This window comes from Labrus mixtus, chromosome 18 (genome assembly GCF_963584025.1).
Source record: "Labrus mixtus chromosome 18, fLabMix1.1, whole genome shotgun sequence".
Taxonomy (NCBI): domain Eukaryota; kingdom Metazoa; phylum Chordata; class Actinopteri; order Labriformes; family Labridae; genus Labrus; species Labrus mixtus.
This window is the reverse complement of record NC_083629.1, coordinates 13190650-13206764: the sequence shown is the minus strand read 5'-3', so window position 1 is coordinate 13206764 and position 16115 is coordinate 13190650. Positions and strand designations below refer to the sequence as shown.

Below are 16115 nucleotides of genomic sequence, written 5' to 3'. Positions count from 1 at the left end.
GAGTAAGGTTTAAGATTTGTTAAAAGCTGATTAACAGGAGTGTTTTCACTCTTGACAAAGACAGTATTGATGGTGACAAATGGTCTGACTGCAGTGTTTGGGGCTACAAAAGATTACTTAGTTTTATTCCACAGACATTCTTCCCCAGGAGTTTCTAACTCTGCATACTGAAGGGCACTGTGGAAGCTGTTCAAAAAGCACAGTTTGGATTTTCTTTCCTTAAGAACTCGAGCAAAGGTTTTGTAGCATCCCACTGACAGTTCAACACTATTCCTATAGGTATACATTTGTCTGCATTTCTACGCTTGTGTAGTGGTGGTGACGTCTGCTGTGTTGAAAATCTGTAGTTACAGCAGTTGCTTCAGAGGCCTCAGGATGTACGCTTTAGCGCCACAGAGGTTTCCGTCCGACAGGTCAGGTGACATCAGCATACAGTATATGACTGCTGCAGCAGAAGATGTTACACAACCCACATTCGTTGACTGAAATGCTCCATTACCAAAAATCACAGGTAAGAGACTGAAACTGTCAGCAAAAACCATGCAAGTCCAGAAGGTGACCGAGCCGATTTCTTTCAATAAGGGCCTCCACGAGACAGTGGTGGCAGTTTAATTGGGCTGTAATGGCCGCTTTGGTTCTCACCACTTCATTACAACCATATGATCCTCACAGCATTATGGGTAACAACGGAGGCCCCTGGAGGCAAGGACAGAGACTGTAAGCAAGGTTTTATGACCTCTCCTCTGTAAAGACGAGACCTCCTGGCCTTTCTGTCAACTCCTCCTGTCCTCCACTGGAATTCCTTACACTTCCTGGGAGGAAAGGGTTTCAGGTCACAGAAAGGAAGCTCATTAAAGATGGGCCCTGTAATGACTCTCATTCTTCTTTTCTAGCAGCGCAAGTGTGAAGCGGAGATGATATTAAGCACTAGGTTCATAACTTCAAGGTGTCGTCATTTTTGTTTAATTTTCTTCCACTGACAGATTTGGTTTGGGTGGCCTGTTTGTTGGGGCTGTTCTCATAACAACGGCCTGACGGGATCCGTGTTGGTGTGGGCCTGGTGGTTTTGGTATTGAAAAAGTTTCCAGTCAGTTCCTCTATTCTACATGGAAAGAGGAAGAGTAAGAAGAAATTGAAAGAACCCAAAGTTCTGCAATATGAGACAACACACCTCCCCCCTTTGTGACATGAATGGCTCACCCTTCGTTACAACCTGACAAAGATTCGAAACAGCTCAGGCAGAACTGTGGTGAACTGTACTATAGCTGTACTCCTTACAAGCCCTACAAACCCCGGCCTTGTGGTTTTCAAGGGTGTGGTTAGTCTTCCTCACTTGTCTCCAGTTCCTGTTAACTCCTGCTGCAGAGAAGCGCATGCACAGGTAGCGCTTATTTCTAACTGGCTTAACGTTGGCCTGCAATCCAACAGCCACACCCGGCTGGATAATCACTGTAGGATTTGTGATGCATGCAGGCACAGATACTGTTGTGCTCACAAACCCACACCGTTATTAAAGCGTGTTATTTATCTGCCCAACGGTAGGAGGGCAACACCTACTCTAAGCCACAGTCCACACAGCTTAGTTCACTTCGCTGCTTGTCTTCAAGGTCATGAAAATGGAATCTTTGGTTTTGAACATTTTCTGGTTTAGTCCACAGCACCTTCTGTGGCGTCTAAAAAAAAATACATAACAGACCCGGAAGTGGCTAGAAGTCGTTGCAGGTTTCCTGCTGAGGTTCTTGAATGCAGGAGTGCATCGAGCAAAGTGATAATGTGGCGGTTGTAACATCACTCAAACACATGGGGTTGTGTTTTGATGATCACTTTTAAATTTGATGTAAGACTGAAGCAACAAAACTGTCTTCCTCCGCTGTTGTTTTCACTTATCTTTTATTGAGTCTCCTTTATTTTCTTTAGAATGCAGGTTTCACAGCCTCACAGTTTGAGACAGAAACAGTCTGTGTTAAATGTCTTCTAAGATCATTGGTGGGAAACAAAGGGATCTAAATTCATGTTGTAACCAGCAGATCCTCCAGAAGGCTGCAAGAATTCAAGTTTCCTCTGGATATATTATGACTCATGTATTGTCTTTGTTGCCGTCAGGTTGTATTTTATTTTACCTTCTCATTAAACTATTATTCAAAGTGGTTCATCCCCTCTGCGATCAGATTACAAATTTCTCAGAAGCATTTTTACATATTATTTGATAGACCTTTCATCCCTTTAGATCATATACATATTTGAGCTCTTATATATAAATCATTATTATCTAAAGGGTGCTGTATTTATGTTTTTTTCTACTAATGTTGTAACTGTGTTTGAGTTTGTTCTGGGTGCGGGGGTGTCAGTGCAGGTTTTGTGGCTAAACAACCTGAATCAGTATTGTGGTTTTAAAAGGGGGTCTTTGCTGACGTGCAGGCCGACTAAATAAGGCTTGAAAATGTGAGGCTGTGAAGTCCAAGGTGCACCCTGGGCATCGGTCCAAAATGCATTCCATTCATATCTGCAACTGAAGGTTACTTGCTGTGGTGAAATTACAGATCCACAGGACCAAAAAATGATTAAGAAGTGCTGGAAGTCTAAATGACACAAGCAATTTGTTTTTTAATGGGTACCTTAAGTGCTCATACAAGCATTAAACACTTAATTAAATCTACAAACTGAACAGTTTCGCCTGATAATCACGTTGTTTTTCCACTTTAAAACCAGCGAATCTAAAACCCATTACTTTAAAGAAAAAAATCTTTCGGCTTTGATTTTTACTTTACTACATGAAAACCTGAAATGTGTCATTGTGAGTCCAACCTAAAAACTGTAGGATTTTTAAAAGAGCAGTGTGAGATGGTGGACCCGTTTGTCCCTGGACTTGTGCGCTGTTTTCCCAGCTGTAACACACAGAGTGTAAAGAGGATCATAGAAGAGTGTTAACCTTCTTGCCTTCAGATGTAAGGAGTATACAGGAGAAGGAGGGAGAGGCAGCATGGATGCTGCTGCAGTCTGATGGCTGCAAGGGACAAAAATGGAATAGCATAAAGTCTGTTTTTGAAGCTTAATCAAATCAATTGATTGTTTTTGAGATTTTGCTGAGCTTTTTTCACAGAGGGCACAGAGCACTGGCCTCTGCAATGTGGCTTTAAAAATTCCTCTAAAAACAAGTGTACAGTAGCAGAGAGAGGAGACTCCACAAATGCAAAACAACCCCAAAGGCCTCAGTCACACTCCATGAGTGACTACATCTGTATCTCTGACAAGATCTGCTGTAATTTCAGAGCAGGGAGTGTTTCCAGTGACACTGTGTCTGTCTGGATTAGACAACTGGCTTGGCTTGGCAGGGAAAAAACTGGGATCTTTGGCAAGTAAGGTGCCGCTGCTTATGCACGTGTGCGCACACACACACACACACACACACAGTCCAGATTCATGCTACTGAGAGGTAATGACTCAGGGAAACGCTACACACTCACACAAGCAGCTCTCCTCCCCTCTGCAATTCTCCCTCTGGTGCTGTGCTGCCACACAATTTAATGATGACAGATACATCAGTGCACTAGAATGCTGTAGGGACATCAGACACGCAAAGGTGTTGCGAGGTGTTTGAAGCACAGGATCGATACACAATTATATTTGAACTGATAAAGGGTTAGATTTAATCCCCCACTGAAACTCTCTAAATACACACACTTTCCTGATGGTTTAAAATCTTTTTCCAATTTTTTTTTTTTTTAAATATCGGCAATCAGTGGTATATCATAGTGTATCAGCTACAGCATTAACAGGAATGTAAGAAGGGGGCAAGTGTGGTGCACACTATTCTCACAGTACTGGATTTGTGTCCCCTCTCAACTGCAGCACAGCTGTCTTAACAGCACCCCCTTCTCTCTGTTCCCCTGCAGGGGGAGTGGGGGTGAGGGGGGCGAAGTCAGCATTGTGTTTCTATAAGCTAGTTGTCCTATGAGGCTTTGCTTCACCAGAACGCTGCCAAAAAAATATGAGTCTCTGCATCTTGTTTGCAAGAAAAATGTGTTTTGGGGGGAGCACAACGGTTTTATGCACATTTTGTAAGCAACAAGACGGACAGGGACTTTGTGTAGGGTGGTGTTGGTGGGGCACTTTTGCAGGATCAGAGATGTCACACAGCCAAGCAGCCTTCTTCTTCTATTTTTAATCAGCCCAGTTTGATGTCTATTCTTGAGCCACTCCCTGATAGTGAGTGAGAAAACGAGTCTTCCTTTCTGGAACAGTCTCTTTTGGCTCCAGGCAGCGTGATGATGGTGACACAAAGGAGCTTCTGTGTCACTTGGCCGTGATGCAGCAGAGTGGAGCGCACCACCGCATGGGCTGCATGGAGTCAAACTCTCCTACACCCATCTGGTTTTGGAGGGGGGGGGGGACGCAGCACTGCTCCCCTTGTGTTGTCTTGTTTGGGAAACAAGCAAGGAGACTGCAAGTGGGTGATAGGGGTCAAATCTCAATTCTTTGTGAAGACAAAACAACACATTACATCATCTTTAAGATAATGACTTTTAGAGCATAGCACTAGTTTGCATATTCAGCTTTGTATGAAGACTATGTCATTTGTAATGCAGATTTTCCACACAGGTAAGTGCTTTTTCTGCTAATAGCACCATCTGTAGGCAGAAAAATGTCCTCATTCTGTCTCTGTGCATGCAGCATGTGCAGCACATGATCCGTAATGAATGTTTACAGTCACCAGAATCCCCTGTAATGTATACATGATATCAGATTAGAGACACCACTGCTTCACAGTGGGCTGTCCTCATTCACTGTGAGACTCCCTGTAGTGCTGGTCTAATTAGCCTATCACCAGAAGACTACAGCATTCATTTCGTGCAAGAAGGTAAGTGGAGATTGTAAAATAAATTATAAATGATTTGACTAAAAGACCTATGGATGGGAAATAGTGAAAGAGGTACATCTTCCTTGCTAATCCTCCAAATCCTCCCCTCTGGGTCATGTTCCATGTCACATTGCGGGGCATGGGTTTGATTCCAGCTGTGAGTCCAATTACTTGGCTGAACATATCCTGGTCAGAGCCAAAGAAGACCTCAATAAGAGGATGATTCTGATGTACAAGTCCAGCTGCTCCCGGGGTAAAGTGAGGGCACAGAGGAGGGCCACAGGGACAGGGTCTTAAATGATCTGCTGGAGTTTTCTTTGTAATAATGTGGAGCAGAAAAGGCAACTAATCTCACTCTATTCCTCTTGTGATTGGCCATGTAGGCGACCAGGCCTATAGGGATTCAGGGGTCTGATTCAATTCACCCACACCTCCACCTTTCTCTTTCATTTCAAACATTTCACAATCACAGTTGTGATATTGGTTCATTATATGAATCTGCTGGTTAGGACAGGAAGGGCTGCGTTTGTACTAGAGTGTGTGATTGTAGATGATCATACCCTTTATTTTAAAGCTCATTTGTGGAACTTTTGGTGTGTGTTGAAATGGTTATGGTGCCCCCTGCGGACATGTGTACATCTTAACTCTTCATCGATCTTGTCCTGTCAGTGCAAATGTAGTATTTTCTGATGATAAATCTCATCCTGCAGTCTTGAAACATAACACTCACTTTGAATCTTTGCTGTAAATAATGTAAATGTAAGTAAAAAGGCTGTGTCACCTCATCTGACACCTACCCAGTGGCAGCTGTTACAGGCAACAATGATAACTATTTTGAAATAATCAATCTAGTTGCCGATTGTTTTTGTTTGATTTTAAAGCTCATACAGATGCAACAATAATTATTTGAGTCTGTTTCATAACTCTCTAAAAACTCCTCACAGAAGCTTTATCCACGATTTAGGATTCATTTCATCTATTCAAACGCTAAAGCATCAGCTGAATGTGATATTTTAGAGATGCATGCTTCTATTTTAGAATAGATCCAACCATTAAATACAAGAATATTCATGGGTGTGGGGCACAGTGCCATGACAGATGTTCCTGTCCTACAGAATCAGCAGATTTCAGGGGAGCGGGTTAGCTCCTGGATCCCCATAGAGAAATGCCAGGATGAGTATGAGCATCTTAATAATGCAGAATCGAATTGAGTCCATTGTATTGTTCTCTAAAGTGATTTATGTTATGAGAGTCATAGTTTTCACACCACCCTGTAAACTTCAGTATTTACATTTTTATTGCGTCTGATTGTATGAGGCCACCCTGCTCATTAGAGGACAGCTCCACTGTGTAAACACAGAGCAGCATGAAAGGTGGTGAGGGGCCCCTGCATGCCTGTGGGAGTACAGGGCGTACTTCATGGTTTATGCAAAAAAAAAAAAAGAGCTGTAATCTTTCAGCTAATCTCGGTCTTGGGGTGGAATTCCCCTTGCATGGAGGGGGAAATCTTTCAGAAGAGTGTGAGTATACTATATTGGATTCAGGATTTAAAATTAGTTCAGCTTTATTAACATATTTAATAAATATGGATTTAGAATTTTAAAGATGATTTATTTTCTCAGCCCTTGTCATGTTTGTAATGCAGCTGCATGGTCCTCACAATTTCTGGCCATTTATATTCCTGAGATAACAAACTTGACCCTCAGATAACTTATCTAAAGGTAAACAGAAACATTTACTCAGTTTTATACTTTAAAATAATATTTGAGGTAACTGCTACCCCCTAGTGCTCAAAATGGGTATTAACTTGTTGTAATTTACAAAACTCATTGACATATTTTGGGGGTTAAGTCCCAGGTGATATATGTGCAATATAAGAATTTCAATTCACCACTTCATTTTGTGTATTATCCTCACACACTAACCCTCTGTTAAGCAGCAAAGAGGGGAGCACTGCTCAAGAGTTCAAAGTTGGTCCATAATGTACTTTTTTTGCAGTTTACCTATCTGTGAACGCTGGACTCACTGTGAATTATATAGAAGCTGAAGGGTTCATAAGCATTGCAAAACAAATACTTTATCTTAGCATTCAAATACACAGAGGAACATTTTCTTGTCTCTTGTTTGGGACCCACCCAGTTAAAACATCTGATTTTACTAAAGATAAACACAGCACGTCAGGTCTGCCATCTAAAACACCAGAAAACAAATCTACTGACCTTTACCAGGTTTATAGTTTATAGAAATATTTTCAAATATTATATATTTTTTAGTACATAAGTATTACAATCACACACCAGGACAGTGTTCAAGTATATTTATCAGAAATATATGTATATATTTTGGAGAAATTGTTCACATAAATGCAGAAAAAAGATAAAACATACAGTCAACACTTGCCATTACAGACTTTAAATATTCTACTGTTCATGTAGCTTGAAGGTTGATTACTAATGTATGCACACATTTCACCATACAAACTCAGACATTTCTTCTGATGTGCAGGATGTGGATGTCTGGACTGCTGAACTCGGGGTCTTGCTTGTCTGCAGGGATCTCCTCACAAATGAAGTTTTGTTGCAGCAGCTGAAATGCAGCACAACATTATTGACTCAGCTGTGTTTTTTTTCCTCCAGTATTTACTAAAACTAAACACAGAGATTGGTTGTCACCTCAAAAAACTGCCTTTCCACTTTTGGGTTGATGCCCTCTGTGCGTTGCTCATAGCAGCAGATGATGCAGGTCTCCGGTCCAGAGAGCAGCTTCAAGCTCTCCACCAGAGGAACAATAGACTGTGTGGGGGAAAATACTGGGTCAAGAAAAAAAAAACCAGTGTGCCACATTTTGTTTTTGTTTTGCAATGGTGACAGTGCAGACAACTACGATTAGTTACCTGCTCATAATAGATGCAATCTGCCATAAGGATATAATGTGGGGGAGGCAAGAAGTCAGACACATCTTCACCCCTTTAAGAGGGAAGAAATGAAACGGTTAGCATTTCAACATTTCGTGACCATCAATTGACATACTGTTTTCTCAAATTCCAACATTTAAATAAAAGTAGAGTTGATTAATTACAATTAAGAGTACAAAGTATCAAAATGAACAGTATGAGACTAAATGGAACAAGATGGCGTAGTGCATTGACGTAGCGGCTCACAGCTACATGAACACTGTGAAATATTAATATTTTTTATATTGTATTGGACCACATGGTTCCTATGCAGTATTCATGGTGTGCAATATTGTGTTAGTTTGTGGCTTTAGTACACTATATCTATCTATCTATTTATGACTCAATTAAAAATTTCAGAATGTGATTAAAAATATAATTAAATAAAGAATAAGTACAAACCATTTCAGTACCTTGGCAGTAATTGATCCACTATCGATAAGTGTCTTGTTTTCCTGAATGTTCAGCCTCAGCAGAGTCTGCAAATCCTCCAGGTCTGTCACAGTAACATCAGCTCTGTTGGTTTTTACACACAGAAATGAAAAACTAAAGTTAACATTTAGTTTTTGTATGTTAATAACAACAATCTTCAATGCATCGATCATATAGAGAAAAGCAGCACAAGTTGCTAAACAGCGAATTAAAACAAACACAATGAAAATTTTAAACAAAAAGGCTGTTGCAAACACTGATAGAGCCATGGGATTGGCATGAGCAGCAAAAACTGAAACACATTAGTGTGAATATCTATAACATGGACAATAATAAACTAACCAGCTAGCTCTCTCACCCCAGTGCTGCTGCCATCAGACCCACAGCTCCCGTCCCAGCTCCGAGCTCCAGCACCCTCCTGTCAGCCCACACGTTCACTCTTGAGGACGGCTCGTAAAATTGTTTCGTCTCTAAATATTTTGCAAGAACGATGGCTGCATCCCAAACAACACAGCCGACGTCTCCCAGGTAACACTGCTTCACCTTCAGGGTACAACCGTCGTTTTTTTCAATTTCCCTCACAAAATAGTCACACTCATCTGCATCAGCCGCCATGTTGGCCGCCGCAGGAACAAGAATAAGACTTCCGGGTACATTTTCCAACATAAAAAGGAGATTAGGATAAAGTTTATATTATTTACAGTCTATGGGCTTCACATACAAAACTTACATTTTCGCTGAAATATTTTTGTTTAAAATTTTCAGCTTTTTCCTTTTCTGTAAAACCTCTGTATGTTTTCAGCAGAAAAGAGTAGCTTTTTAATTATTATTATTTTTTTATTATTAAATTATTTCTGTTATTTATTAATTTATTTGAGTTTTTTTTATTTATTATTGTATCTACGGGTTTTCTCCCCCTGGTATTCTGTTCTCATGGCTGTACCTTGTTTTGGTTCCGAATAAAGTTTTAAAAGTAAGTAAGTAAGTAAGTAAGTAAGTAAGTAAGTAAGTAAGTAAGTAAATAAATAAATAAAGGTAAGTAATGACTCAACATGAATGAAGCATTTAAAGTAAACAATATTTTTTCTCTGCACATGCGCACTGACATGATCGCGCGCATTCACTGTGGCGGGTTTTAGTAGCTAAATGATAAAGTGATATTTGTCCACGAATACTGACTTTTACGGACTTAACAAATCCTTTTGGTACATACGTCCAATCATTTGCCATTTTGAGGTTTTAAAATGTTTCACAGCAGCACAGAAGAGGTGACACCCGGCGGTGACACCCCAGAATGTGGACAAGTCCGCGGTGTGTCCTCCATGGACAGAAGCGGATTCAATGAAACTACCTCGTATGGACCCGCATCGGCTTCATCGGCTTCATCCCACCGCAGTTTAGATGAAGGCAGTACGAGCTCCAGCCATGGTCCATCACTCCCCCGGATACTCTCAGGTGGTTGTGGATATAGTTAAAATAGTTAAGCTAAAATTAACATCTTTAATTAAGCAGAGGTTGGCTTCACAACTTTGGCATTTTGGTAAGATTTTTTAAGAATGCCCCCTTGTGTGTGGGAAGGTCACTGTACTAATAATATCTCCTCATATTCTACATTGACACAGGTCAGTTCCCTCACAACTCCAGGTTAGGCGGGACAAATTCATCCATCCTGGCATCTACTTCAGATGGCACACCCATTTGCACCTATGGAGGAACACCAAGACTAAGGAGGACCCTGGGGTCGCACCCTGCACGGACACCACTGACTGATCATACTGGTGCTGCTGCCCTGTGAAATGTTTGAAGTGGATGTCAACATGGCTGAAGCTGTGTTTCTGATTCTGAGTTCTCTGTTTTTACAGCAACAGCTAGCTCCTCTGCGACGACAACCTCCGGTGCCTCTGAGATAGTGGCTGTGGTTGAAGGGCGCGGTTTGGCCAGAGGAGAGATTGGCATGGCCAGTCTCAACTTGAAATGTCCAGAGCTTGTACTCTCTCAGTTTGCAGACACTGGAACGTATGCCAAGGTAACCTGTGTATTACTAGGTACACATAACATGTATGTGCTATACTTTCCAAAGAAAAGGATGCATAGACACATTTTCCTCTCCCGAAGGTTATAACCAAGATTCACATCTCGGTGCCGCTGGAAATACTGATGCCAGACACAGCCAGTGAGAAGGGGAAAGGGACAAAGCTGTTCAACCTCATCACAGAGAACTTCCCGGTACCAAAGTAGAATAAAACAAACAATGAATTCAAACAAAGGCTTGAAGCTGGGAGGAGCTCATTCACTCCCTTTCTTTAAATGTGCACTACTTTGAACTGTGTATACACTTTCTGTGTTCTTGTTGATTGTTAGTTTGAGGTTTTATCAGCATTTGATTCAGTTGTTTTTTTCTCAGGGAGTAGCTTTCACTGCTATCCAGAGGAAGTATTTCAATGAGAGGAAAGGCCTGGAGTACATTCAACAGCTGTGCGCTCCAGAATTTGGCACTGTCCTCATGGAAGTGCAAGCCAAGTATGCTGCTAAGTTCAATAACATATAGATAGAGATCAACCGTAATGCTCCATGTTTTATGTAACCACATGTCCTGATTTGTTCAGGTATTATTGCCTTGCAGCTGCTGCTGCTTTGCTGAAATATTTAGAGTTCATTCAGAACTCTGTCTATGCGGCCAAGTCCCTCAAAGTGAGCTTTAAAGGAAGTGAACAGACAGCAATGATCGACTCAGCTTCTGCCTGTAACTTAGAGTTGGTAGTGAACAATAGAGACCACAGGTAAGAGCGCAAGACGAGGATGGTATTATGGCATCATGTGTAGTGCTTGCACAGTCACATTGGTGTTCAGTTTGTTTGTCTCTGCTCATCTATATATAGGAGTGAACATAGTCTTTTAGGGGTACTTAATCACACCAAAACATCGGGTGGTGCCAGAAGGTTGCGCTCAAATATTTTGGAGCCTCTGGTTGACGTGGATACCATCAACATCCGCTTGGACACCATACAGGAGCTGCTGCAGGATGAGGGGCTCTTCTTTGGTCTGAAAAATGGTAAGAACCAGGATTAGACCAGTTTATACCACACATTAAATATTGTGCATGATAAAGACGAGAGAGCATGAAGCAGGATTCAAAGGATTGAATGATTCTGTTCTCATGCACTCCTCAGCCATAGGTCATTTCCTTGACATCGACCAGCTGCTCTCTGTTCTTGTCCAAATCCCAAAGCAGGAAACCGTATGTACACTTATGTATAAAATGATTTAATCGCAGAGGAATGGATGTGTGTGCGTGTGTTTAAATGCTCAAATTATTGATGTGAAATTGTGCAGATTTTTCAGTGATATTGCTTTTCTTCTACAGGTTCAGGTTGCTGAAGCAAAAATTACACATGTTATACAGCTGAAGCACACACTGGATCTGGTGCCGAGGTTAAGGGTCTGTGTCTGTTTGAATGTCTGGAATTAAATCACAATCAGCCTTAAGTCATATATAGAATGGACAAAAGATTATCTTTAAATAAAAGTAGTGGACTAATTGTGCAACTTCATAACACTCACATTAAAGAAAAACAAAATTTATGAACAGATGGTGTTGAAGGATTGCAACACAGCTTTGCTTAAAGCATACAGCACTTCTCTGGTGGACAACAGGTAATTAGTCCTTTACAGGTAATATGTCTGAGGTAAATAAACTATTATGCAGGGTCTACAGACCTCCTCTGCTGATTGTGTTTCTTTCATCTCTCAGGTTTGACATGATCCTGGAGCAGATCAAGACAGTGGTAAATGATGACACTACCTTCCTGAAGGGGAGCCTGAATATGCGCACTCAGAAGTGTTACGCTGTCCGCCCCAACATCAATGAGTTCCTTGACATTGCACGAAGAGCTTACACTGAGATAGTGGACGACATTGCAGGTGTTTATTCTGGCTGTTTTGTAATACAAAGCCTTTCTTCTGCAAAACACATTGAATGACATTGTGTTGATGGTGTTGCACAGGGCTAGTGAACCAGATGGGGGAGCGATATGGTTGGCCAATGCGTACCAGCTTCAGCACAGCCCGAGGTTTCTTCATCCAGATGAAGTTTGAAGGAGCAGTGCTGCCAGGAGGGAAACTGCCTGCAGAATTTATCAAGGTAAAGTCCTCTAAAGAAAGAGCTAACAGACAGTAACAGAGAGCTGTAGCCTTTTTCATAGAGCCATTCCGCAACAGTGCTGCTGTAACATTCATATTGATTCCGCAACATTGTAGTGTTGATGTCCCAGTCTGTGAATTCACGATGCGTTACAGTGTTGCGGAAGCACGGCGAAAACAGGAGCTCCACATACACATAGTGACTGGGTCCTCCAATCCTGTCTTGCCTGTGTAACGCCTTTGTTACTACCGCTGAAAGCAGCACAGAATGGGGATCACTTTATCCACCCATTACCCTTCCATGACACTCATATCAGAGTGTTACAGGGACGCACATATCACGCCTTGAAACAGCAGTCTGAAAAGGGCTTATGTAAGAACAGACAAAAAAGATAACTCCCTGTCACTTATGAATGAGAAAGGCTAAGCCACACATATGCTGACAATGAGTTTGAAACATTTATGAACATAAAAATCTGGTGTCGATATCGATCACGGCAGGTAACCAAGCACAAGAACAACTATGGCTTCACTACTGCAGACCTGATGAAGATGAATGACCGCTGTGATGAGGCCTTGAGAGAGATCTTCCACATGTCTTATGTGTGAGGAGATTATGATCCTTTGGATATTAAACATGTACAATGATGTATTGTAGGCACTTATTTACAATGTGCAAGACATTGAAAATATTTTTTTTCTTCGAGGACTATCCTGGACTAAAGACTATCTAGAATAAGATGAGTTATAATAGGATTTTTTGGGGGTAAATTTACAAATCTGTCAAATGGATTCCCTGGAATTCTTTGTTTCTACAAATGAATATAATCATACAGAAGTGAGGAGTCCACAGTTTAGATACATTTCTTGTACAATGTTTTGTCCACTAGAGGGTGCTGTTTGCAAGTTTTTAGTTGCCTGTGTTTTGCCCCTGCTGCAGCTAATCTAACCTGTCTCTATACAGGGTGATATGTCAACTGCTGAGCACTATCCACCAGCACATCCACTGCCTATACAAGCTCTCTGATGCTGTTTCCATGCTGGACATGTTGCTGTCACTGGCCAATGCATGTACTATATCAGACTACGGTATGAATGAATGAGCTGCCGTTCCCATCTCAACTCAGTCAATCTGTCACATTAACCTCGAAAGTAATATGCACATAAGGAAGCACCCAGCCAGTGTCACACATGATGACAGCCAGACAGCGCTCCACTCATCTGGCTGTAGTTCTTTTTTTTGTGTGGGTCGTTAGCGGCACCATCCACGTTGGTGGTGAGCCGCTGCCCCTCAGCTGTCTAAAAGTGTAGCTCCATATACGTGTGCTGAGTGCCTGCCCTCTTCCATCCCCGCCAGCTTGTACTCAGATTACCCTTGTTACGTAAGTGTGCACTGGTGTGCTGTATTTACTGAGACAAATCTCCCCAGCAGAGGAGCTAGCTGGCTGTAAACCACTGCTGCACACGCCTCTTTCAGAAATCTGTTTTATTATGTCATGGCACACCTTTCCATTAACTAACCAACTATAAATCATGTAAGAGATCTCTTCTGTTGATCAATGATATACTCTTTTATTTGAACTGTACAGAGCATTGGTTGTTGGTAAATGCATAAGAGACAGAAAAAACCCCCACAATATTTTTCATTGTTTTGCTGCTGTGTCTGCCAGTGCGTCCAGAGTTCACAGACACTCTGGCAATCAAGCAGGGGCGTCACCCCATTCTGGAGCGAATGGCCGGACAGCAGCCTGTGGCGAACAACAGCTACATCTCCGAGGGCAGCAACTTTGTCATCGTCACCGGCCCCAACATGAGCGGCAAATCCACCTACCTCAAACAGGTGGCGCTGTGCCAGATCATGGCTCAGATAGGTCAGAAGCAAACCTTTCAGCCTCTCACACCTTCCTATACCTTCACTGGAATTGATGTTTGACCCTTGCATTATGATTCCAGGCTCTTTTGTCCCTGCTGAGTATGCCTCTTTTCGTGTTGCTGATCAGATTTTCACCAGAATTGGTGTGGATGATGATTTTGAAACTAACTGTTCCACCTTCATGTTAGAAATGAAGGAGGTATGTTTATTTCTCTTTTAATTAGGCTGGCACACATTTATGACATTTAAAGGATTGAAACAGTCATTACATTCAATTGTCTGCATATTTCTTTCTTAAAGATCTCTTACATTATTCACAACGTAAGTGACCGGTCCCTGATCATCATAGATGAGTTGGGACGTGGTACCAGTGCTGAGGAGGGCATCGGCATTTGTCACTCAGTCTGTGAGTTCCTCCTTAGCCTCAAGGTAGAGTATGCACATTCACAGTCCTGCACTTCAACTTGCTGTAATTAAAACCAGATTGATCAGATTCCTATGTTAAATATTCAGAACTTAACTTGCCTTGGTACACCTCGGTGCACCTCTTAGCAAAGCAGTGAAACAAAAAGGAATGGCATGTCATTTCCATAGTTGTTGTGCGCTTGTTTTCCTTCTGTTTGCAGACGTTCACCCTGTTTGCCACACATTTTCTTGAGCTGTGCCAGCTAGAGTCCCTCTATCCCAACGTGGAGAATCAGCACATGGAGGTTCAGCACACTCGCAGTGCTGACAGTGGTGCAGAGAGTGTGGTGTATACGTTCTTGCTGAATCGAGGGTGCTCTGAAGAAAGACACTATGGTACAGAGTCTGTGAAATCTATGTATGATGCTGTTGGAATTAGGCATGGAAATGATAAGAAAGCTTGCTCTCTCTCTCTCTCTCTCTCTCTCTCTCTAGGTCTGAGAGCAGCAGAAATGACTGCGCTTCCTTCAGACATAATTGAAGAGGCGAAGACAATTGCCTCCAAAGTCAGCAAGCAGCTTTTGGTATGATTTATTAATTTCCAATTCATATTTTCAATTTCCTGTATTTGTAGGCTGTGTGCCTTTTTTCAGGAAATTTTAGAAATACTAAGGGAATTTTAAAGCATTTGTGCAACAGTCGAAACCAATTTTAAATGACAAGAAAACACATATATGACCCAGAGGGAGTCAGATAATCAATCCTAGAGGATGTTTGTGGGGGTTATATATATATATATATACTGTATATAAATAAAGTAATTTTGGTCATAAAGAAACAAGGCCCTTGGTGTGTTTCGACCTCTAGGCCAAACAACGGAGTGATCCAGAAACACAGCGGCAGAGAGTTGTGTACCACCTGGCCACCCGCCTCCTGCTGACTGCCAGGAACTCTAGACTGGACCAAGACAGCTTGCGTATGTATCTGAAGGGCCTGAAGAAGCAGTTTGAGGCAGAGCTGCAGGCTGCAGGGCAGACAGCTTCAACTGACACAGAGGAGGAATGACTGACTCAGCTTTACAGTGGGGAGGGGCAGTGAAGACATGAAGATCTGTGCCTGATGCTTATTACTATTGTACTATTTTTAATGATTATTAATAATTTATTTGATTTAAGTGTTCATGTGTTTCTCTCTGTAAATACTATTAAACATGACAATTGAATGTAGTCATTATATATAATGTTAAATGTGTGAAAATACGTTTATTAAAAATAATAAACAGAAGTACAGTACCGTTTCTGAATTCAACAGATAAACTAGAAGTCCCAATAAACATAGTAAAGTACTTTTTGTACTCGTGTGTCTCATGGACTTGGGGGAAGTGCAAATGACCACTCCCCTATTTTTGTCTTTGTTCATCGCTCGATTAACAAACCGGGGCTGTCTCGAAAAGG

At 41.6% G+C, this 16115-nt stretch overlaps 2 protein-coding genes across 2 annotated transcripts; one reads left to right on the top strand and one right to left on the bottom strand.

The window, feature by feature from the left end:
• Positions 1-7160: 7160 nt before the first annotated feature.
• Positions 7161-8888, bottom strand: vcpkmt (valosin containing protein lysine (K) methyltransferase). The gene is made up of 5 exons (XM_061063311.1): positions 8602-8888; positions 8214-8327; positions 7752-7824; positions 7531-7650; positions 7161-7444 (listed from the first exon to the last, which is right to left on the bottom strand). Exons 1-5 carry the CDS (start codon positions 8856-8858, stop codon positions 7340-7342), a joined length of 669 nt encoding a protein of 222 aa, XP_060919294.1. The 5' UTR covers positions 8859-8888; the 3' UTR covers positions 7161-7339.
• Positions 8889-9358: 470 nt separating this feature from the next.
• Positions 9359-16099, top strand: msh4 (mutS homolog 4). Its single transcript, XM_061063255.1, has 20 exons — positions 9359-9698; positions 9866-10021; positions 10106-10269; positions 10359-10469; positions 10648-10763; positions 10850-11023; positions 11123-11295; positions 11414-11481; positions 11608-11682; positions 11833-11897; positions 11995-12164; positions 12248-12384; positions 12885-12988; positions 13348-13472; positions 14054-14254; positions 14337-14455; positions 14557-14685; positions 14883-15057; positions 15157-15245; positions 15529-16099. Exons 1-20 carry the CDS (start codon positions 9488-9490, stop codon positions 15724-15726), a joined length of 2760 nt encoding a protein of 919 aa, XP_060919238.1. The 5' UTR covers positions 9359-9487; the 3' UTR covers positions 15727-16099.
• Positions 16100-16115: the final 16 nt, after the last annotated feature.

Bases quoted from the DNA above. Each gene is read 5' to 3' on its own strand.
- vcpkmt (XM_061063311.1), bottom strand. From the start codon at position 8,858: ATGGCGGCTGATGCAGATGAGTGTGACTATTTTGTGAGGGAAATTGAA. The intron at 7,651-7,751 runs GTAACTAATCGT...TCCCCCACACAG, and splicing joins ATTGCATCTATTATGAGCAG to TCTATTGTTCCTCTGGTGGA. The intron at 7,445-7,530 runs GTGACAACCAAT...GCTGCATTTCAG, and splicing joins TGGAAAGGCAGTTTTTTGAG to CTGCTGCAACAAAACTTCAT.
- msh4 (XM_061063255.1), top strand. From the start codon at position 9,488: ATGTTTCACAGCAGCACAGAAGAGGTGACACCCGGCGGTGACACCCCA. The intron at 12,165-12,247 runs GTGTTTATTCTG...GGTGTTGCACAG, and splicing joins GATAGTGGACGACATTGCAG to GGCTAGTGAACCAGATGGGG. The intron at 13,473-14,053 runs GTATGAATGAAT...TGTGTCTGCCAG, and splicing joins ATGTACTATATCAGACTACG to TGCGTCCAGAGTTCACAGAC.